The sequence below is a fragment of the Aethalodelphis obliquidens genome, unplaced genomic scaffold, assembly GCF_003676395.1.
Source record: "Aethalodelphis obliquidens isolate GAN/ISIS:26980383/991018 unplaced genomic scaffold, ASM367639v1 scaffold15, whole genome shotgun sequence".
Classification (NCBI taxonomy): Eukaryota; Metazoa; Chordata; class Mammalia; order Artiodactyla; family Delphinidae; genus Aethalodelphis; species Aethalodelphis obliquidens.
Genome location: NW_020837959.1, coordinates 10326282 through 10350054, shown reverse-complemented (window position 1 = coordinate 10350054; position 23773 = coordinate 10326282). Strand labels below are relative to the sequence as shown.

At 36.2% G+C, this 23773-nt stretch overlaps 1 protein-coding gene across 3 annotated transcripts in view; it reads left to right on the top strand.

The window, feature by feature from the left end:
* PCCA (propionyl-CoA carboxylase subunit alpha) overlaps positions 1–23773 on the top strand; it is a 357444-nt gene that overhangs the window by 171155 nt on the left and 162516 nt on the right. For all 3 annotated transcript variants that reach the window (XM_027115894.1, XM_027115896.1, XM_027115895.1), the window contains 4 exons: positions 4555–4698; positions 6024–6098; positions 10310–10378; positions 12135–12210. In XM_027115894.1, coding sequence (XP_026971695.1) covers positions 4555–4698; positions 6024–6098; positions 10310–10378; positions 12135–12210 — 364 coding nt within the window. The remainder of the gene's footprint in view (positions 1–4554; positions 4699–6023; positions 6099–10309; positions 10379–12134; positions 12211–23773) is intronic.

The window sequence follows — 23773 nt, the reverse complement described above, 5'->3', positions numbered from 1 at the left end:
AACTATTGAAATTTGATACGTCAAGAACTCAGGTGAAGCAAAACCTAGCTTACCTCACCATTGCATTTGATAAGCTCAGTTATTTATTTTTTTGAGAAATACATTTGAAGCAACAAATTAGTAAGAGTGGCAAGAGGTCTACATAAACACTGACAATAGTGACAGTTTGATGGTGACTAAGAAGACTAAATTAAAATAGCAAATAGATCTATAAAAAGCTGGCTGACTGTGACCATCTAATGTAGGTGGGTGTATAGAACTATACATACTCATTCTAGATCTTGAGTGTGATTATGTATCATAATAAGGCATTTGATGGTTGTAGTTGTTTGTATCTGTTTGAACAAAAGATTCATGGCGAGATAGGGGCATTGCCAGTACAAACTGATTTATAAGTTACTAATAGAACCTGCAGAGTAGCACTGACTTGATGAATATATCCCATTCAATAATTTGCCTTTGAGGATTCAGAAATTCTAACTTGGATGGGCTTACTCTTTTTTGGGCTTGTATGTGTATGTATTTTCTCTCTCTCTCTCTCTCTCTCTCTCTCTCTCTCTCTATGGCTAGGTATTACTTTTGCTGACTAAATCACAAGATTTATATACTAGAATGTCAGTATATTCATCTCTAATGCACAATCATACTATCTGGTTCCCTCAATCATATGTTTCTTGGAACTAGCACACATTTCTGTTGAATAGGGAAATCATGTATGAAGACCAAAAATTTGTTTGGTGAGCACAGAGTCACATAAGGGAATTGAGTTTTGTATTTTGAATGTTTGTGTTTTGAACCTTTAGAAAAGGCATTGTTTCTAAGCGTGTGTTCTATGGACGTCTCAGTCCATAAAGATAGTCTGCAAAAGAAGGTGTGTGGTGACATAAGTGCTGTACAGTCTCCTCCTAGAGTCCTGAGGCATATTCACAGATTAGTGGGTCTGAGGAGTCTTTTCTTAAATAAGCCTGTTTAACTTCAGGTAACTCAGTGTTTCCCAGAGAGAAGTCACTCAGAAACCTTGTCCCCCACCCCTCCCCCCACATACTAGCCCTCAGAATAGATGTTTATTAGCATCATACTTTCAGAGGTCGTTTTTTCTTCTAGGTTCGACAAGGTAAACTTGTTGGCTTACCAGAGGCCAATCTTTTTTTTCTTTTTATAACCTTTTGTTCCAGTTATCCACCTTTACTTTCCATTGATCTTACCTCCCTCCCTTCCTTTCTCCTTTCCTTTTCTTTCTTTCTTTTTTTCATAGTTCACTAGTTTTATTTTCTGTGGATAAACAAGGGAAACATTTGGAATATCTGAGGATAAATAAGGGACAACAGGCTGTGTGCTCAGAGAGTTCATAGTCATTTTTTTATATCTCTGCATTTCAGAAACTTCCAGGCCTTTCATTCTTCTTCCTGGGTTGACTTTTGGGCCTCAAAGTCCTGCAGGGGTAGGTTCTCCAGGCAAGAACAGGGTATCCCTGGCCTTTTGTCTTTAAACACTAGATTTTTATTCAAGGGCTAGAGGATAGTATTTTAATGATATTTAAAAATCATTCATTGATTTATATTTTGGCCTGTGAGCCATTTTGTCTCTTTGTAACCTCTGCTCTTATCTCTTAAGTGTTGAGTTTAACTTGCACAGGGAAATTATGCCTAAATTCTCAGGGATGGGGGATAGACACGGTTATTTAGTCAGTGTTACATTTACAAGATTCCTGATGATAATAATAATACAGGGTCTAAAGGAAATGTTTCACACATCCTGTTAAATAACTTCAGAGTTCTATTAAAATGTATTTAGAAAGATTTCTTTCAAAAATGTTTAAAATTGTTTTACTTTAAAAAGACATATTACTGTTACCTGAAAAATTCAGGTACGTCAGACTATTTTGTATACTTTAACAATACTTGAACCTAAGTGGATATTTTTTTAAAAATTCTTTAATGATTTTGCCTTTAGCAGCTAGTTATTATTTTAGTTATCTACTTACTTTATTTTGAAATACTTGAAGCTCACTAATTAAGACTGTAAAATGTTGTTACTTTTATGTAACTCTAAGTTGGATTAAAGTGAGTCCATTTTTAGATTCTATTCAATACAGGTCTAATAAACTTTTCTTTCCTACATATTATAGGGAGGTCTTCTAGGGTGAAACAGAGCCTTACAATGAATTTTTGACTGACCAAATCTTTAGACTTTGTAATAATGTATTTTGTAAAAGACAGCAGCTCATAATTATATAGCTGTTTATGTTAACTACGTTCTTTCATATACATTTTTCCACGAGGAAGAACAGGAAGGTCATATCGCCTCTGGAGTGACATAAATTCCAACCCTGCCTCTACCAGTTACTATAGGTGTGACTCTGGATTTGCTGCTCCTTCATTCAATGTATATTTATCTGTCTGCTATATAGTGTGTACTTTTCTGGGCACTAGATGCAGAAGAATGAAACTAAATCATTCTCTGAGCTTTTAAAAATGTTTTCTCACTTAACAAAGATATGTGGATAGTACTGATATAGAGCCCTTGGGCACATAGTAGGTTCAGCTCTTGAATAGTTATGGTGGTAAGATGCTTTCTTACATGAAATTTGTTTCTAGCACTAATAGAGGGGCTTTACAATCGTTCCTTTCTTATTATATTTATCATATAGAATCTTGTTTCTTGGGACTTCCCTGGTGGCGCAGTGGTTAAGAATCTGCCTGCCAATGCAGGGAACACGGGTTCGAGCCCTGGTCTGGGAAGATCCCACGTGCCGCTGAGCAGCTAAGCCCGTGCACCACAGCTACGGAGCCTGTGCTCTAGAGCCTGCGAGCTACAACTACTGAGCCCGCGTGCCACAACTACTGTAGCCTGTGCACCTAGAGCCCGTGCTCCACAACAAGAGAAGCCACTGCGATGAGAAGCCCGCACGCCGCAACGAAGAGTAGCCCCTGCTCGCTGCAATGCAGCGAAAAAATAAATTAAATAAATAAATTAAAAAATCTTGTTTCTCTCAAAATCATAGTTTGCTTCCAAAAATATATTGATATATTCTCAACTATCTAATAAGATCTTTACTTAGTGTCACATTTATTTTACAAAGGGTCGATGCTTATTTTAGTGATGATTTGTCATTAAAATTATGTCAAAATGTCTTAAAATGTTGAAACTGTAAACAAACTCATAACACACACAGAGCTAATTATGGATCCCATCTGTTTATTTTTACAAAGCTTTTTTTTTTTAAAGACCATGGCATTGTCTGCTTATGATAAGCTTCAAGATTATTATAATGACTAAGTCCTGTCCTTCAATTAGTGTAGTTGAAGATGGGAAGACAGTTCGTTTGTTCATTGACCTTTTCCTGTGTCAGAGTGTATGAAATATGACATGTCATGATAAAGACACTATGGTGAAGTGCATTTAGAACATGCGTAATTTTTATGAGAAAAGAAATTGGTATCAAAGCAGCAGATGTGGCCAAAGTTTAATATAAATTTTCAAAACGTATTCAAGGTTTTACATGACAGACAGATTATCTACTCTTTACCAGTGCCAAAGTGGCTTTATTTTAGCTCAGTTAAGTTTAGGATCTTGTAAGCAGTCGATCAGATTTATAAGGATGTGTATGTCTGTTAGTATTCCTGTATGTCTCTGCATGTTTTTGTATATGTGTATCCCGTGTGGTAGTGTGGAAGGCCAGGGATCTCCATGACAGCATCATCCAAAGTAGTTATCAGCAGTTTGCTGAGAGAGCAGTGATTTCACTGGCTCAGTTTTGTTACTGTGCATGCTAAGCACTCCCCACATAGGTCTAGAGGGAAAACAACCTGCAAGACCCATCTGCTCGTTTCTGCTATGCTGCCTTGATGTAAGAGTACGCTAGTCTGGTTGCTTGTCAGGACAGGTTAGTGAAAGCATGCAAGTGGGTGAAACTCAGGAGAGATTAGTGCTTTGGAAAATCATAAGCTGCCTCTATAGATGCCATGCTAAGTGTAGCAGAATAGGTTGATTATCAGCCACATTGAGGATTGTATCTAAATATGTAATTTTCAGGTAAGAATTAGTTTCAAAATTAAAAGTGTTAAACGTTGTTGGACCACATCTAAATAAAAACTGGGAGAAGTAGTACAGATAGTTTACAAATAATTTTGGGGTGTCATTTTTCTTACCCAGCTTTGTACTATATGGTGTTGATTCTTTAATTTTATTCTCTTAGATCGTTTTAAAGTCAAATATGGGGACTTCCTTGGTGGTCCAGTGGATAAGACCACCAATCCAGTGCGTTCCCAGTGCACGGGGCCCGGATTTGATCCCTGGTCTGGGAACTAGATCCTGCATGTGTGCCACAACTAAGAAGTATGCGTGCCCCAACTGAAGGTCCCGCGTGCCACAACTAAGACCCAGTGCAGCCGAAAAATAAAATAAAATAAAATTTTTTTAAATAGTCAAATATGATTGAATATTAAATATAATTAACCTCATTTTACCCAGAAATTATTGACATTGTTCTTGCTTATTTCTGTTTATTTACCTTTTCCTACAACTGTTGACTGGCACATCTTGGCCTTGCAGGTTGAGCATCCTGTCACAGAATGCATTACTGGCCTGGACCTAGTCCAAGAAATGATCCGTGTTGCCAAGGGTTACCCTCTCAGGCACAAACAAGCTGATATTCCCATCAACGGCTGGGCAGTTGAATGTCGGGTTTATGCCGAGGTAAAATGAATGATGTTGGGAGGAAGGATGGTGGTTGTGTCCTGAGTTATGGGACCACATATAGCTAAACAACAAGGTAAACTTAGGATTTTATACCTTGTGTCAAGGATTTGATTATGTAATCCAGAAATGAACCAGAAAAACAGGTTAGATCATTTTAACGTAACTCAAAATAGTTTTAAAGGATTGCGTTTAATTAATTTTCATGTGTTTTTTTCTGGTTGGAGGAATAGCTACTAATCAGTTTAAGGAGAAAGAAAGCATTAGTTAAATATTGTGCTTGAATGGACCATGGTTTTTGTTTTTGCTTATTTTCAAACCACATTCGAAATGAAAAGGGGCATTTGTTTCTGTGTGTGTTTGTGTGTGTGTGTTTGTGTTTTAAAGAGCTACCTTAGTTACACATCAGTTGTTAATTCAGTGTTTAAATTTTTTCCAACAGTTTTTTCCCTAATAATTTTATCTCTTATGATTATGTAAAAATAACAACTAAAATTTAAATTGCAAAGCTTCAATTCATAGTTTTAATTATGGATTTAACTCAAAAACTCTCAGTTTAATACTTTAATATTATAATTAATCAGATAAAGCAGTCAGCATCTGAAAATGCTTTTTTTCAAATGGTTAAAACAAAAATGCAAGGAAACATTTATACCATCTTTTACTTTTAGACATCGAAGCCTATCTGTAAAATAAAAAACAAATTAGTAGTATCTGTGTTTAAAAATTCTGGAATTTTTTTTGAAAGTTTTTTAAGGATCTTGAGAAATATCTATGGCTTGGTTATATTATATTTTAAGTGGTATTCTTTTCTTTCCTATTGTTATAACACTGAACTTACTATTTATTCTGATCTAAGATATTTACAAATGGAGCATATATCTAGTCGCACATGCAAAGTTACTTTTCAGGTCTTTGTTTGAAGAACTAAAATGCTCAAATTTTACCATATGTGAGCTGTTTTGAGAGTAAAGAAAAACAAATATCTTTAGTGCACTACATTTGTTGTTCTGAACTTGAGTATGTTTTGATGTAGCTCCTAGGTTATTTTATTTTTGCCCAAGGCATTCTAAGAAGATTTATAGAAAGCTGGAATTTTACCAATTTCAATAAAGTATGATCAAGGTCAGGCTAAATTCTGGTTACAGTTCTGTTTGATTTTTAAATACATTTCTAAGTTGTCTAGCGTGAGGATAAGAGTAATATTCTGAAATCTGTGATTTGGTAAATAGGCCTATAAATGCTTCTTCATTGTATAAATATTTAACCTTACTTGTGCTGATTTATATTTCAAAGACTGTGCTTCCTGTCCTTTGAACTTTCAGGACCCCTACAAGTCTTTTGGTTTACCGTCTATTGGGAGATTGTCTCAGTACCAAGAACCACTGCATCTACCTGGTGTAAGTCATTAAGCTGTAATATCAAGTGAGGGGTTAAAAATCTTGATTTATGTCACACTTTTATGTTAAAGCATGTCAACACCAAAGGGTGTAAATTGGATGACAAGTGAAATTCATGGGGAATCACAGTTTTTTGTTTTTTCATATTTTGTACTGTATGATGTTCAGGAAAGTCAGAATTCACCTAACAGGGGAAGTCTGGAGACATCTGACTTCTAAATAAATGATAGTTTACAGTGTTCCCAATTCTTCTGAAAATCGTAATGAAGAAGATTCATAGAATCCCAAGAATGGGAAATGACATTTCTGTGTTACAATTTAATCTTTTCAGTAAATCTAATCCTGCTTCCCTGTATAGTCAGATGTCAAGAAATCAAGCACAAAATCAGCTCGTTAATCTAAATGGATTAAGGAAAACAAAATGTACCTGTTTCTATTAAGTGTCAAAGACTTTAAGAAGTGCGTATTATGTACACCAGTTAAAGAAAAGTGAGCACTGTCCACTGTATTTGTACTTCTTCTGTGTTTAATAGCTGTTCTTTAAATAGTTTGTGTTGCATAAAAAGAACAAGGACATACCCTTCATCTTAATCAAGGTAATAAGTGCATATATATATGACATTATGTTAGCTAGTGGATGACAAGGCTGTACCATCTGTGAATATGATCATTCAGTTTGATTACTGGCATGAAGATGGTGAAAGATTACAGGAAGAATTCTAAATTTGAAGATGTTATTGGATATATGATTTATTTCACTTTTTAAATTGTTTTTGCCCATGTGCTTTCTAAAGGGACTTGACCCTTTCTAAGCTCAGAGACTCCATGCTGTGTTCAAAGCCTGAAGGCAGAAGAAAAATTGTAAAGATTTAACAGGCATTATGTGACGTTAAATAGCAGATGAGAAAACAAGTATCATAGGGACATATCTAAACATTTTTTTAATCAAACAAAAAAGTATTAAATAAGAATTCATAGTGATTACTCTAGTTGTTAGAAGTTTTCACCATGTTGTAATAGCTAACAGGATGTCAAACATTTTGCCCTCGCAAGTTTTTGCAATTTGCAATTTTCAAACGTGAGACCTGTTGAAAGTACAAGTGATAATGGACAAACTGTACCCCCTACAGTCTTTGTCCCACCAAATCTTTCTTCAATTAATGCTGCAGCAGGAGCTTTATGTAATAACATTTGCAGTTGTGAGCCATCCATAGAAAGAAAAAACAATTAAAATGCCTTAAATGTTCTGCTTACTGCTGTTATTTGCTTGTGTGAATGTTGCGTGTCAGCTAGATGGACCAAGGAATAGATAAAGTGACTGGGTGCGGGAGAGTGCACACTAAGCTTTGTCTATCATTATTGCTGGGAGCAATCAAATCGATGTCAGCAGGACAGTAGATGCGCTGACAGCTGTAATTATGTATCTCCATGGTGATCACTTTTGGCCTGTCATGGAGGCCCATGAGTCCCCTCCCTTGGAAGCATTTAATCAGATTGGGCTGTCACTTGTCAGGTAGACATGGCGGGCTGGGAGTTGTGCTGAGGGGGAGAGGTGAATCAAGAATGAAGGGTGGGAGCTGGCTGATAGTTTCACAGGGTCCACTGTGTGAAGAAAGACATTTAAATTATGCCCGAGGTTTCCGAGCAGTGGTTTGAGACTCATACACAGGTGCTTGGGTGGTGGTGGTGGTAGTTTCTCTTCCTTGCCTTCTTAAACAAGATTAGTTTTAACTCAGGAGATCCTTTGCAGCTCTTAACCGTTTTTGATCACAGGAATACATACTTCAGAGTTAACTTCTGGTTTGTGTTTTTCACATTCTTCTCTAGGCCTCCTATTAGCTTATGTGGCAAAGATGAAGATTTTCTTATCTTTGATCACTGTATTTTGTAAATTTGTTATTTTCAGACTGCAATTTTTTTTCTGCTTAGAAATTTGGTTACAATTCCACTTGACTTTATTCTTAAAGCTTTTAGTGCAAAAGCTAAAATATATTTTTTGGTATAGGCTTTGTTTCAGTGGAGGAATGGAGACTTAATTTTAATTCATTTGTTAGACTTTTTTTTGAATTCTGATTATCATTTGGAAAAAGCTGCATAGACAGTAAATTGTAAGTCAGTTTTTCATGCTTTGTTAGTTTTAAATTGGAAATGTTGATTTGCTTATACAAAGATATGTGTTGATTATATTTAATACATCTTTATTTTACCGTATATATTTTTAAATTAAAATGACATACCTTCTGTGATGATAATTTTATTAAATAACAAAGACATAGTTATATCTAAGAGCCCTTAACTTTTAGGGTGGTGTTATTCAAGGTAACTAAAGTTTTAAGTTACTATAGGAGAATGTAAAAAAATATTCTTTATTGTCTGTTATTTTACTAGTGGGTTGAACATCAAAGTTCCACACTAGCTTTGTAGCAGTTTATGTAGCAAATAGTAGCATATGTTTTAAGTCAGAAGTTTTAGAACTTGTACCAATCTCAGTTTTAAACACAGCTTTAGCAGGCATGCTATGGTTTTAAATAATACATGGTGGTAAAATTAGCTCTTTAACTTTTTGCTACTACAATTAAAAAAATGCAAGTTCAGAGATGTCTTTTCTGTTATGTAACTTGATCACCAGTTGTCATTTTGGGGCAATTTAAATGTATCTAGGAGGTAGATTATGATATTGCTTTCACAGCTGCCCCATTAATTCTTTTCTAGATTTTATAAACACTGTGAATTTCATAGAACTTCAGTTGATGTCCTGAAGTGTGTTTTCAGAAAATAGAAAGCCAAATATGTGTTTTAAGTACACCGAATGATTTTCATTTAGAATGAAGATTTTCATATATGAATATGAATGCAAATATAAATATCCATATTTTTTCATGAGTTATTTGCAAATACAGAAATAAAAGCATTCTGGGTATGTGACAATGTTATCTTCTAAAACCTTACAAAGAGAATAACAGTAGTATGATTTTTTTTTTAAGAGAATGAAACTGTGGCTAATCTTTTGATGTCATCGTATAATAAAGCCATCATCGAACCCTCATGTGGATATCCTAGACAAGAGGTTCTACATGTGGTCCCTTGATAATTGCCTAAATTAAAATATTAAAGGCCTAACAGCCGCTGTGTTGACCTTTTTCTGCCTTGCTGCAGACAGATGAGCTGCTGTTTATTAGGAAGGCTTCTTCCCACAGGTGAAGAGCTATGTGAGCTTTGCTCTTCTCTTCCCACCCCTTTACCATGTTGGGCATCAAAGTCCTGCTGTTCTAGCAGCTTCCATTAAATTCTTCTATCCTCAAACCCCCTAGGACATGCTGGACTATCTTAACTATTTTGATTAGCTTTTAAATACTTTAGATTCCAAAACTTAAGCACAATAATTTAACAAATATTTCATCCTCAGCAACTGCTCATTTTAAAGTTTTACATGGCTAACCTCTGTGCCTTACTGCTGGTATCAAACAGGGAGATGAAAGCAAGAATCAGTGATGTACTAACTAACTTGTTGGCTGGTTAACAGCAATCAGGTTCTTCAAAAGAATATTTTGAACTTGTGCTATTTTTTTTTCCCCCGTGAAAATCACAAAATCAGAACTCTAATTGGGGCTGTGTCCTTACAAAGGAAAGCCATGAGAAAAGCTGTATAAACATTAAAGTCTCGGGGGACTAACAGTAACAGAAAAAAACCCACATTTTACAGTTGAGAGGGTGAGGCAAAAAAGGAAAGTGTTACAGACATGAAAGCCACAGGACCAGTGTTCCTATGGAGCTGATGAGCAGAGCTCCCGAGTCCTGCTGCATGGCTTGACTGGGGTCCGCACTGGAACTCTCGGAAGAGTAGAGTGGGGAGTGTGATTAGAAGGGGCATCGTTCATGCTCTCCTTCAGTTGGAAGGCACCATCAAATAGCTACAAACACATCCCACGAAAGTGATGTATAAAGTTTTGTTTGTTTGTTTGTTTGGGGGTTTTTTTGCTCTTTCTTAGTTCCTTTGTTTAGTGGGAGAACAAAAAAATATGTGTTGTACTGTATAATAATAGATCAAGATAGTTTGGTCTCTCTATATTTTTAGATTGTTATTCTACTTACTGGGAGCTGAAATGTTATTTGAGATTGAAATTATCCATCTGCTTCATGGAAATTAAATTTGTTGTTAGAAAGATAGCTTCACAATATGAACTTTCTTTTCTTTTCTTTCTTCCTCCCAGGTCCGGGTTGATAGTGGCATCCAACCAGGAAGTGATATTAGCATTTATTATGATCCAATGATTTCAAAAGTTAGTTCGACTTCTTAATGATTTCTTTCAGTTTTCTTCTGAAGAGACAATGGACATATATAATTTAAAAGTCTGGGAAAAGAAAAAGTCTGGAATGGGTACTTTATCTGAATCATGTGCTATAATTAAACAAATAATGATGGCCACTGATGGAAAAGTGAAAACTGAGCAGCTTTTCTTTCTCTTAAGAGAAATTTCGACATTATGTTAGTTGGCAACACTCCCTCCTCCCCAGTGAAATCACCCCATCACCCCATCACCCCAGTCGCCACAGTAACAAGCTTAGCTAACCAGTGGCACCAACCCAGTCCACTGCAGGGAGGAGTTAACGTTGCTTTCTGGCCAGTGAACATTGTCCAGGATGAAAGTATGAATGCAGGTGATGTCAAGGAGTTGAGGTGATAGGCTGTGTTTGTTAAAGGACTTTTCACCTTTTCTCTTCAGTTTTTATGAATTACTAATTACTTATGTAGATTTAAGATAATTAAATTTTGTGTAAGACTATAAGATGTCTTTTTGCTCCCTTTTTGAAATTTGACTTTCCAGAATATATTAACCAGTTCTACTTAAAATTTTAGATCTTTTGACATTTTCAAATCTTATGATCTTATAAAGTGTAAAATTCTTACTATAGTGGTTGAAACTGGATTTTATTTAGAATATCCTATTTTTTCTAAAGTGATAGACCTGTATTGAAGGATGACTTCTTTACTAAAACCCCTATTTCTTTTTCCTTTTCTTTCTTTTTTTTTTTTTTTGACCATGACGAGTGGCTTGCGGGATCTTAGGTTTCCTGACTAGGGACTGAACCCGGGCCCCAGCAGTGAAAGCTCGGAATCCTAACCACTGGACCACCAGGGAATTCCCAACTCCTATGTCTTAAGATTTTTCTTTCTTCCAAGTGTACTTTTTTATGTAGTTGTAGTAAACAACCCACTTCTTCATTTTTCTTTTTTCACTTAAGTTTTTATACTAATATTGTTAAAGTGAACTTTAGGTATTTTGTTTGTTAGAGAAATACTATTTAATTAAAAAATAAAAAATACAATAAAATATTATAGATATAGGGTTCCATTTTTAGATGAATACATTTCTGTTCAGAAAAATGGTCTGCAAATTAATTTTCAACCTGGCTTGTTATTGAACAGCTAATTAAATGTACCAAAAAATTGGAAACTATAGATTGACTAACATAGTAACCAGAAAAATATTTTACGAATAGTTCTTATTGCTAATTTATAAAAGGTCTAACACATATAAATAGGCACAAAATCATATAGAACAGTAAGATCTTTCTGTTTTTCCAATATAAGAACCCTTTGCTTCTGGGCTATATTATGTGTAAAATTAGCTATTCAGGGCGTCATACTTGAAGGGAGAGAAAAAACAAATCTTGCCTAATCCTCCACTATCCCAGATGTTTATATCCCATCCTAAATGTTCACAATTTTGATATCTTTCGTCTTAAATTTTTATATGCTTGTTTTTGTTACATTTTGGTTTACCTCAAATAGCTCTTTTCTGTGATAGTGAAATCTTGGAGAAAAGTCTGAAATAGCTTGATTCTAATATTTGTTTACTTAAAAAATCTTAATTGACGTAGTTTGTACTAAAAACTGAACCACTGTGACATTTCAAAATATTTTCTGGAAATCTGTTATGAAATATTTTAATTTTTACTAGGATGAAATGTTTGACTTACAGATAGATAGATCTATATCTATATAAACTGCTTTGTTTGTTTGCTTGCTTTTAGTTAATCACATATGGTTCTGATAGAAGGGAAGCACTGAAAAGAATGGAAGATGCACTGGATAATTATGTTATTCGAGGTAAAAACAAACATTTGAGGTTATGTTATTATACCTTGAGTCCAGGTCTAGAAAACAGCTTGAAGATTTATTTATTAGAGAATTTATTTAGAGAATTTATTTATTAGAGAATTCGATAGAACATTTGCTTACTATGCGTTTAAATAGAAATAAAAGCTTGAATTAAACTGACATACTAATTAAGAATAGGTATTTAATTTTCTGTAGCAATCATATACTTTCCATATACATCTGAAATTAAGTTATTTAATTAAACTTATGATTGATGACTTTTCCTGGATGCGCATTTAGTATTTTATAGACTCTTCATTCTGGAGTCTTTTATTGTCTAGTGCAGCTTGACAGCCAATTTGCTATATTATTGTCTTTGTGTTTTTGTATAGTTTTGAAGTTTGAAACTTAAAAATGTATGGAGATTTAAACCATAGTGACCCACATTTGACTACTTTGAGAGTAGAGGGAATGGCTCTTTGCTTCTTTGAATTAGAGCAAACTATAAAATATTTTCTAGCAAATGCAATTCTCTTACCTCACGTACATACAGGATAATTCTAATGTGTAACAAAGTGTGATCCTACAAACCTTTAGGGTGTGTAGTGATATTGGTATTAGGAGGAGCCATTAAATTTAAATAATTAAAGTTATACTTATTTCCCTCAAGGAGTGAATTACAGTATAAATTTTATTAGCAACTTTCATTAGTAATGAAAAGATCATTTTACTTTAGCCCAACATAAATTAACATCAGCTTCAGAATAATGGAGTTTAATATCAAATTTAAAGTGTGAAATATAAGTTCACTTTGAATTGTGAATGAATACTGTGGGTCTAAGAACATCCGTAAGGAAGACTGGCTGTATAGTTTGGCTCTTTTCTGGCTCACTAAATATAGCAGTGAGGCTGAGAGGCTATATTTTGGAGGCTGAAAGGTGGGACGGTGGTGGGGTATGACTACCCAGCCTGTTTCAAGCCCACGTGGAGCTATTCTGCAGTTTCAAAAAGCCTCCTTTTGAGTGGATACAGCCCATAGGTTGAAAGTCTTGACAAGTGACTGCAACTTCGTGTGAATTAGAAAAAGTGCTCTGTTCTCTGGATGTCTCCAGCCCTGAGACAGGGAGCCCAGCTTAGCAATGGAGCATGTCAAACCCTTACTTTGCCCCTTTGACCAACTTCCTTTGTGCAGTGAACAGTTTGGACAATAGCGGCCCAGGACAATTTAGTGACTCTATTTTTACACATCTACCTTGCCCTGCTAATTTTCATCTGTTGGTAGATAAGTCATGCAATCCTCACTTGTCATCATGTTTTCTCTTCCAGCTTTTCTTTTGTTAGGTCAGGAGAACTTTCTTCCCTCCCTTCCCTTTTACTGTCACCCTCTTTTCTTCCCATCTGTTAATTAGTGATGGTGATTGTATCTAATCTCATGTGCTAGTGATTCACCTCCATCCACGAAAGGAAAGCTTTCAAGTGAACCTAGGTGTAATTTTAAGAAGTACCATTAACATCCAGAGCCTCTTAGAATTTGAAAATTTCCCTTCACATTCTTTCTGGCTATTTCTCTAGCTCCTTTTTAGCCTTAACGGTAGAGTATTTTCTGGTTTTATAACTCTGCTGTGTTCTACCGTAAGCAGCAGATGCATATTTTAGCTGTACATTGGTTAAGTAGGCCTTGAGAGGTTTATTGCCCTACGGAAATAATATTGCCACAAAATTATTCTTGTGCATGTTTGGAACACACATTTAATTCGTGTGTGTGTGTGTGTGTGTGTGCGCGTGCGCGTGCGTGCTTAACTATACATAGTACATAGACATAAACAAGGCACTTGGCAAGATTATTCCCAGAGGCTTTTAAAGTATTTGTAAGAGTTTTCTATATGTTCCCCCTGCTGCCCCCACCCTATCATTGAATTTTTTATTGTGGTTGTTGAATTATTAGTTGGTGGTTAATTTAGGTTTCATTCTAATGAGCTTGAGTGGTAAGTTCATGAATCTGAGATAGTCAATCTGAGTAAGAATATTTTGTCGTGTCGTATCTCTATTAAACTTTGATTTGGTATAACATAGTGGCATGGCATATGGGCAGTTTGTCAAAATATTAAATTAGCATTGGTCCCACCTAAAAGTTTTTCTTCTACTGTGTCTGGCTTCTGAAAGGAATATTCCTTTATATTTACAGAATACACCTTCTTTTTTTTTTTTTTTTTTTTTGCAATACGCGGGCCTCTCACTGTTGTGGCCTCTCCCGTTGCAGAGCACAGGCTCCAGATGTCCAGGCTCAGTGGCCATGGCTCACGGGCCTAGCCGCTCCACAGCATGTGGGATCTTCCCGGACTGGGGCACGAACCCATGTCCCCTGCATCGGCAGGCAGACTCTCAACCACTGTGCCACCAGGGAAGCCCCATGTATATATATTTTTAAATGAACATGTTTTCCACTAATTTACTTATTATACTTTATGTATAAGTACACAAGTTACTATATTTTTTAATTCAGTGACTTAAATACAAAGTAGGCTTGCTATTATTCTCCTAACTTTAAATATATCACGTGTAAAGCAAGATATATTTTACTGTGCAGATAGATTTTTCCAGGCTTCGTCTGAAATTTCTACCTTTGATTTACTGTGATAGAATAGAAAGAAATCAGACAGGCCTGGATTCATATCCTGTCCTGGATGCCATTTAGTAACTATGTGTCTCTGAATCTCACACTCCACATTTAAGAGATAGAGTGCGAGTCTCTGCCTTATAAATTAGTGGTGAGGATTAAATGAGGTTCGGTATGTAGAAGGGCTTGGCAACAGTACTGCCTTGTAGAGTTCAGTAACCTTAGTTCCCATCTTCTTTTCTCCCTCTCTCATTACAGTTGCAAAACCACAGGTTTAAAAACTGTATGTCATAAATCATTATCAGTCAGTTGGTGTTATGTGAAATTTATTAAACCGTGGATAATAAGCCATATTGAAAGCCCATTTTAGGCCATTCCCAGTACTGTGTGCTGAGTTATATGCTTTCATTGCCCCCCGTTCTACTGCCTTATTCAAAGCATTTACCATAACTGTAATTAAAGCATTAGTTGTTTAATTAATTGCTAAATGTTGGATTATCCCATAAGAGTATTAGGTACATGAGGGCAGTGATGGTGTTTATCTTGTTTATTTGTGTATTACTGGTGCTTAGCAGTTCCTGATACATGGTAGGTGATTAATATTTGTTGAATGAGTGAATGAATAAGTGAGAGATACTATCTTTATTTCAAAGAGTTTCTAGTATACTTGGTATGGAAAATACATAAGATAAGTGTAATATAAATTCATAGGTGCCATAATAGTGGAGTGAAAAAGTAGAGTGGGAATTCAGAGGTGGAGAGGGTATCTTTCTTTTCACACCTCTCCCTTTTTGTCCTTTGAAAGTAATGTGAGTACTGCTTTAGGACTCATAGGTGACTCTTTTGAGAATATTTTACTTGTGCTTCCTTAAAACGACTCCTCAGAGGAGCAGTATTTTTAAAAAGACTGGTAACTTACCATGTTGGTGAAGTAAAGGTGATGGGCACACTCAGGCATCTCTGAAGTATGACCTACTGCTGTCTTCTGGGAAAATAAACTGGCACTAAGTGTTAAAAGTACATGTCCTTTCACCTAGCTGTTCAGTTTTTGGGAATCTACCCTATAGTGTTAAAAGACTGAATTGTGAGATGCTGTTTACAAGGACATTTACAGCAGCCTTGTTTGTAGTAGCCAAAATTCTGACCAGCCGCAGTGTCCACCAAATGGACATATCTTCATTATAAAATACTGTGCAGCTGTGACTTGAAGTCATGTCTGTATGTATTATTAAAGTAGAAAAGCAGTTTGGAGAGTAATGCAAGCTTTTAGTTAAAACCTTCTTGTCCTAAAATATTTTTAGTTATGTTTGGATGAGCACAGAGAAAGACGTGGATATATACACATTATATTGAAATATATATGATTTTTTTTTAGCTCAAAAGAGGGAGGTGGTTCTTGATACATAGCCCCCAGACTTTTAAATTTTAGGCATTTTCAAACCTAGAGAAAAGATGAATGGATAGTACTTTGCACATTGGTACACGCTTCATCCAGATGAATTGTTAAACTTTTCTACATTTGCTTTTTTACTCCATCTCTTCCTTTCTTTGTCTTCTCCCTCCCCTTCACCCTTCTCTCCTGTTTTTTCCCCTGAACTATTTGACAGAAAGTTTCAGACGTTATGACATATCACTCCTAAATACTTCAGAATGCATCTTAAGGGTAAGATTATGTTCCTCCAAAACCACAATACCATTATCTCACCAAAGGAAATTAGCAGCAATCTCATCTAATGTACTGTCCATATTGGAATTTCCTCAATTGTTCCCCATAGTGTGTTTTTTACCTGCTTTTTAGCCCCAGCATGGTCCAATCAAAGTTTATATTGGTTATGTCTCTTTATTTTCTTGCCCGCTTTGTATGTCTTAACATTAACTCTTCAGAAGAGTCAGGGGCAGTTGACATGTAGAATGTCTTACATTCTAGATTGGAAGTTTCAGTATTGGCCCAGAGAAGGCACTTGGGAAATAAGCTGGAAAGATGGGGATTGCTGTTGGAAAGTGATGTATTTTGAATTGGTGATTTTGAAAGTAGTGCAGTTACTGAACACTAGGTGATTTCAGGGTGTGATTATGGGACCAGGTGGCTAAAGTGGAAGAACAGATTATTTGACATGAGATCCTAAGAACAGAGCCGAGATAATGTCGTGTGGATCATCCACATGGGTGGTATGAGTTAGGAGCAGAGGGAAGGTCATGAGTTGGGTAACATAAATTCTTTAGAGAGTATTGCACTGTGGCAAGGATGTTGATAGATGACAGAGAATTGGAGAAGGTTTTCCTGACCAGAGAAAATAAACCTCAAGGAAACGGAAGTTTTTCCAAGGATTAGAAGAGGTAATGTTTTGTAAGTGGCAGTGAGGGTTGCTGGAGAAGTGAGGTCCTTGAGGACGTTGAGTATTTCAGTTGAGGGAAGAAGGTGAGTGGAATGTCCCATGAAGATGCCGGCTCTGTGGTAGACCCAACTGATCATGGAGCGCACTCTCAGAAGGTATTGTGGAAAGGCCTGGAAAAGAGGGAGCAGGTGTTTGGGGAGGGAGGAGGTAGTTGAGTTATCTGAGGTTCCGAGGATGGGCAGGGAAGCTTGTACTTCCTGTAATGGATGCAGAGTCCCTGAAGTAACGGCAGTGAGCACTTGGGCTCAGAAAATGGTCTCAAAGGCATTCTGAGGGGGCTGGGTCTGTACACTTAATCTAGTTAACTTTTGAGTCTGTTTATTTTCCTCTGGCCCTGTAGTCCCAAGCCAACACTATCTATATCATGGATGAGTGCAGTAGCTTCCTGATTGGGTTCTCTACAAGTACTCTTTACCACATCAATCCATTCTTCAGTATGCACAGGATAATCTTTCTAAAGTACAAAGCCAGTGATCACTTCCCTGCTTTAGTGTCCTCCCATTGCCTCTGCATGGACTCTGCAGTCTGATTTATACCACTTTCTCTCAGGCCCCCTTTTTTCCTGCTTGACTGTTGTCTTCATTTACTGGTATGCACTGTCTTCTTTCCACCTGAAGACCTTTCATGGTTAAGCTAGTCTAAGCAGTTGTGACGGTGAGAATCAAAAATACAGTGACCTAAGAAAGACACAGTTTAATTTCTCTTCGATGTAACAGTTGAGAAAGGGGTTGTCAACGGCCAGTAGGGTGACTCACACATTCACAGCAGATGGTTTTCATTTTGGGGCCCAAAGTGGCTGCTTTCATGCCCATCATCCAGCCTCAGCAGGAAGAGAGCAGGGACAGGGGAGTTCACGTTCACTGTTTTTCAGGGCATAACCTAGAAAGCACCCTTTATTTCTGCTCTTGTCCTATTGGTAGTTAGTCTAGGTGGTCATACCTAGATGCTCGGAAAATGGGAGATGTAGTTGATACAAGGTGGCCATATCCTCAGGTAGAGTGTAGCACTTCTCTTATTAAAGGAAGGAAAGGAAAATAGATATTGGCAGACAACTAGGAGAAATAAGAATATATACATGTATCTGCTCAGTTTTGGAAGCACACACATGTACACAAGACCAGAACTAATAAGGTGACATACCTGTAGGAGGTGGAGGGACGTTCTGGTGGAAGTGATTGGGGGATGGGAAGCAGTACATGGGCTGAAAGGGAAAGACTTCTTTGATTATACATTTTTGTATATTTCTGACTTTTAGATCCATTTTAATATTTTAAAATAAATAAAATCATTAATGTTCTGGTGGAAAAAACTCAAAATGGAATACAAACAGATGGACGGGACTGTATGAATAATACAATCATGCTGAAGGAGGGGGACAAAAAAAGCTAATCTAAATAACTTTTAATAGTATTTTTACTGGATACCCTCAAGGCAGAGATAAAATATGTATAAACAAATATTAAACTCTAGTTAGTAGGTTTGTTTTTCCTAGTTCATCGGTTAGCAGTTCTGAAACCAGTTTATGTATATTCTGGGACTGAGGAAATAAACACATGTATGGTGGATAAGAAGAGCCAAGTTTCTCACTGTCAGAGAAAGGAGTTACAGGTATGGGAATGGAAAAGTGTGGAATGAACCCCATGGTGTTGAATTGGAAGTTCAGTGTGAATTCATACTTCTTAACCTAGATTGAAAGATAAATATATAACTATATGTTACCGCATTTGTAATTTTGTGTGTGTACATACATACACATGCCCTCTAGCTGAGGATTTCTCAGCTGCAGCACCACTGATGTCTGGGGTAGACACACCTTTGCTGCAGGGAGCGCTGTCCTGTCCTGTACATTGTAGGGTGTTTAGCAATACCCTTGGCCTCTACCCAGTAAATGACAGCAGCATCGCCTCAGTTGTGACAACCACATACTTCCAGACATTGCCGTATGTCCCCTGAGGGGACAGTCATGCCAAATGATTGAGAACTGCTGTCCTGCTGGGTGTCATAGCAGCACTGACACCCAGAGCAAGGAGCACACCAAGCACCCAGGTCTTGTTTTCTGAATACCATCCCCCCATAAATGGAACCTGCACTCCTTGACAAAATGGCTCCTTTCAGGAAGAGTATAAGATGAGCCTGAAAGATATTATATAAGGATGTAATCAAGTGTTCAAAAAATGGTGATGTGTCAAAAAGACACAGGAACCAGCTTTCAGGGGCTTCTGCTGGCCAATCTGGGAAAGACCTCAGCAACAAAATGAATAATGCTAGCAATAGATTAAAAGCCATGAAATAAAATATAAGTCCATGAGTTTATACTGATACAGATAGGTAAGAAAGATAGATGAGGGTGGAGCTCACAGCTCTTCCTTACAGTAGATTTTAAACTAACAAGTGTAGAAAAATCAGTACTTGGCAAACACCAAATTGTTTGGGTAAGAATCATCAATGATTGATGCTAAAATTAGTGGATGAAAGTATGATGAGAGACAGGTATTTGCTTAGTTTCATAATATCACCTCAGGTGATAACTAATTACAATGGGACAAATAGTACCTTTAAAAGGGAGAAACTTAGCAACCTACCCAAATGATTAAAATTAATGTCACTGGTAATGGGACAAATCAATATCATGCACCTCTTGATATGATGCACTGAAAAGTACACATTCTTTCTGTGATATTCTTGCCAAAAAATATGTAACATGGATATAATCACGAGGAAACAGACAAACCAAACTGAAAAAAAGTGTACAATATAAATGGGTTGTACTCTTGAAAAGGTCAAAAAACAAAAAAAAGGATCAATTTATCTACATCAAAGGAAACTAAGGACACATGACAACTAAATGCAACGTGTGATCCTGGATTAGTTCCTGGACCAGAAAAAAAGTTTTCCTTTTGTAGTAAAGGTCATAAATAGGACAACTGGTGAAATTTGAATAAGGTCTGTAGACTAGATAATGATACTACTATCAGTGTTAATTTTTTGATCTGGTCATTGTACTGTGATTACAGAAGAGACTCTACTTGGTTTTAGGATATGTACACTGAAGTATTTAGAGGTAAAGTACATCTTACCTGCAATTTACCTTCAAATGTTTAAGAAAAAAATTGTGTGTGTGTATACATAAAAAGAGAGAGAAAGAGACAATGAATGACAAAGCAAGTAAATGTGGTCAGATAATAACATTTGGAGAATCTGGGTAAAGGACATACAGTAACTCTTTGTACTATTTTTGTGAATTTTCTATAATTCTGAAAATACTCCAAAATGAAAAGTTTTAAAAAAATAAGTGAAGAGGAGCGCGTGCTCCCCTCCTCCCAAAGCTAACATTCAAGGAATAAAAACAGAGAAGCATTTGTGATTTGTAGTTAAATATCATTCATCTGACTAATTCTAAAGGATAGAGGGGTTAAAAAATTGTTTTATGAAGAACAGAAAGTGGACAGTTTACTGTTTAGTTTGATAACTGTTTAGTTGTTCAAATGATTTTTTCTTTTTTCCCGAGCTGATTGTGAGCTTTTGTTAAGATAAAGATTCTTTAGAGCAAAAATGTAATTTGGTTAAAGTTAATTTCTGAGTCCCCATGAAATACGCAGTGGCTTTTGGCCTCTGTTTGATCCTGGCAGTGTGTGCAGCTAATGTCTGGCCAGTGTTTTGGAACCAGCAGGCAGTCAGGAGAAAGCTGCTCCTAGGGGTCCTCTCTTCTGTGGCCTGGTCGTGATTTCCCATACAGATGGGACCTCATGAACTTTGGCAGAGGTCATCCTCAATTCCCAGTCCAAATCTCAGAGTCATAATTTTTATGAGTATGTGATTAATAATATCGTAAAAGTTATAAACTAAGCCTGAGAGTACCTCTACTATCTGCTTATTGTTTGAACAAGATCAGTTTATATAATAGCATTGTCTTAACTGAAACATGGAAAGTAAACTAAATACAAAATGGTAACTTTCAGATATGTAGGATATCTTAGTTCAATGCTTTTTATCATTTATCTGATCTTTTGAGCTTTTAGATATAAAATAATTTTTGATTATTCCCTTATTTGGCTTTAGAATTAATTAATATTCAGTAGTTTTTGGAGCAGTCAGTTGAGGGATCTAGATTTTGGTTGTCTGCCATTAGCTATTGTTTTACCTTACGATCCTTAGGAAAGAATAATAGATAATGACTAGTAATATATAATATTGCATAGTAATATGTAATATTTTACTCAGAGAACGTTAAAGGGAAAATGCTCTTATGTATTAATTTTATTCCTGAAACACTATTTAGCAAGGTAAAAGCCTATATTTTCATGCTGTATTTACTATTCAAGTAGAAAGATTTTTAAAAGTCCATGCTTCGTTTGTGTGCTTGAGCAGCTCTGTTCTTTGATGTCCAAAATGTAAATTAATATTTGCTTATGATTCTTTTGAGTTACATTTTCTAAAATCACCTCTTTTTCAACTTTGAATATGGAATTAAAGTGGAACATCATTTATCCTGTAAAACTGCATGCATTTAAATTTTTTGGATGTCATGGTCATGAATTGATCACTGGCATCAGAAAATAATCTTATTTTTGTTCAAATTATCATTAACTATTTCTGAAAGTTATGTTGTATTTTACTGAAGACAGAGTCTGATGCCAACTATTCTGGCATTGGCCACACAGAGAGCAAGGCAATTTATACCAGCATTAGGCTGTAACAGGAAAGCCAGTAGAGTTTAAATACAGACTATGGTGCACGTAAAGAGAACAGTATTATTTTTATTTAACTGGAGGAAGAAAGGACAGAAATTCTGAGGGTTAGAGTGCCTTTCTAAGTTATTTACTGTTTATGCAAAAAAGCTTATAAATTGAAACATTCTGAATCGTTAATTTGTACATAAGAACATTGTATTTTGGAAATAAAGTTGTAGCCACACCTTGATCTTCTAACATTCATCCTGTCCAGTCTCTCCTTTAGGATCTTATTTTTTTCCAAAACTTCAGTTATTATATACAGATAATTCACACATTGCTGGATTTGTCTTGCATTTCTGTGTTTCACATTCTGTTCTGGATTTCTTCATGTGAATGTCCACCTCCATGACCCCTATATTCTGATGTATACACATTCTAATCTGCATGCTAGTCTGAACTCTAATCATTTAGACATTATCAGTCTCATCTCACTGGCATCTCTAATTTAACTTGCAAAAGATGCATCAGGTTTTTTCCTTTCAACCTTTTCCTTTTCTGTAAATACTATTTCAGTGTTGTTGCAGAGCCAGAAGTTCAGGTGTTGACACTTGACTCATCTCCCCCATCCTTATGTCCACTGAATCACCAAGCCCTGTTTGCCTCCCAAATATCTTTCAACTCTGGCTGCTTTTCTCCTTCTGTATTGTCCACTCCCTAGCTGTGGTCTGAGGCCTGACCATTTTCAGCTTGTCTCCTGCAGTTGTCAGCTTGCTTCTTTCCATCTTCGGTCTTGACTCTTCCCAATCCCTTTTGCAGTAGCAGCCAGAGATTCCTGGAATGCACAAATCTAGTCATGTCTACCCGGTTTCAACCACTCTGGGTGCTCTCAAGGTAAAGTGAAATATTTGCATGGCTGTCAGACCCTGAATGCCCCTGTTTGACTTTTCCGGTGCACCGTTCTCTTTGCTCATACGCTTTGGCCATGGTGTCCTTCTTTCAATCCTCTTCATAGAAATACCTGGTGGTATCCACTTACTTTTTACCACAATGAAAGGTCTTGGATACTTTAAGTTCCTCCCTAATATTACCCATCTTTGTGTCCTTCTGCATCTTTCTCTATTTTCTTTCCCAGCCAGGAAAGTTTGTGTAAGTCACAAATACTTTCCTCTTCCTGGAACAACACATCTGTCATTTACTGTGCATATAAATCTCTCTGGCAAGTTGTAACTCTTTTCTTCTAAAGTGGTTTAGTTTTGTCTGTTTGTAAAACATATGACAGAGGGATTCATTTCCCTTTTATAGCCTGAACTCTTTTCAAGGAATATTCTATTTAAATTCTTGTCTACCTAGTTTGTCTTTCTAAGCATCCTAACACTTGGCTTTTAATTAATTGCTCTTCATTTTTGTCTATCAAAATATCACCTATAATACAGGCAAATGTCAAATTTTTGCAATGATTTGTTAGATATATTGATGCAGTCAGAAGTTTTTATACCTTTCAGTAATTCCTCATAGAAATGTACATAATTACAAAAGTCCTTCAAAATGTTAGTCATTGAATATGGGCCAAGTCATTATCCACAAAGCAAGGTTGGGATAACTGTGCATTTCTCCTGGGCATGTGCTGTGAAAGATATTTATTAGATCATTGTCTAGGATAACTTCTCCCGTGGAATATTTGTGTAGCTAAAGGAATAGCATTAAAATTTGAATTTTGGAACTTTCTCTAAATGTTTTGAAGTAGTTTGAATAGATTGAAAATTGGCTTTTATAAAACTTTAGACATGTAATATCTTCTGAGTCAGGAAGAGAGTTGCTCAGAATTTTTCATATGGTTGCTAGTATGGTCTAGTACAAAGGGATGCATAGAAAAATACCTGGAAGGC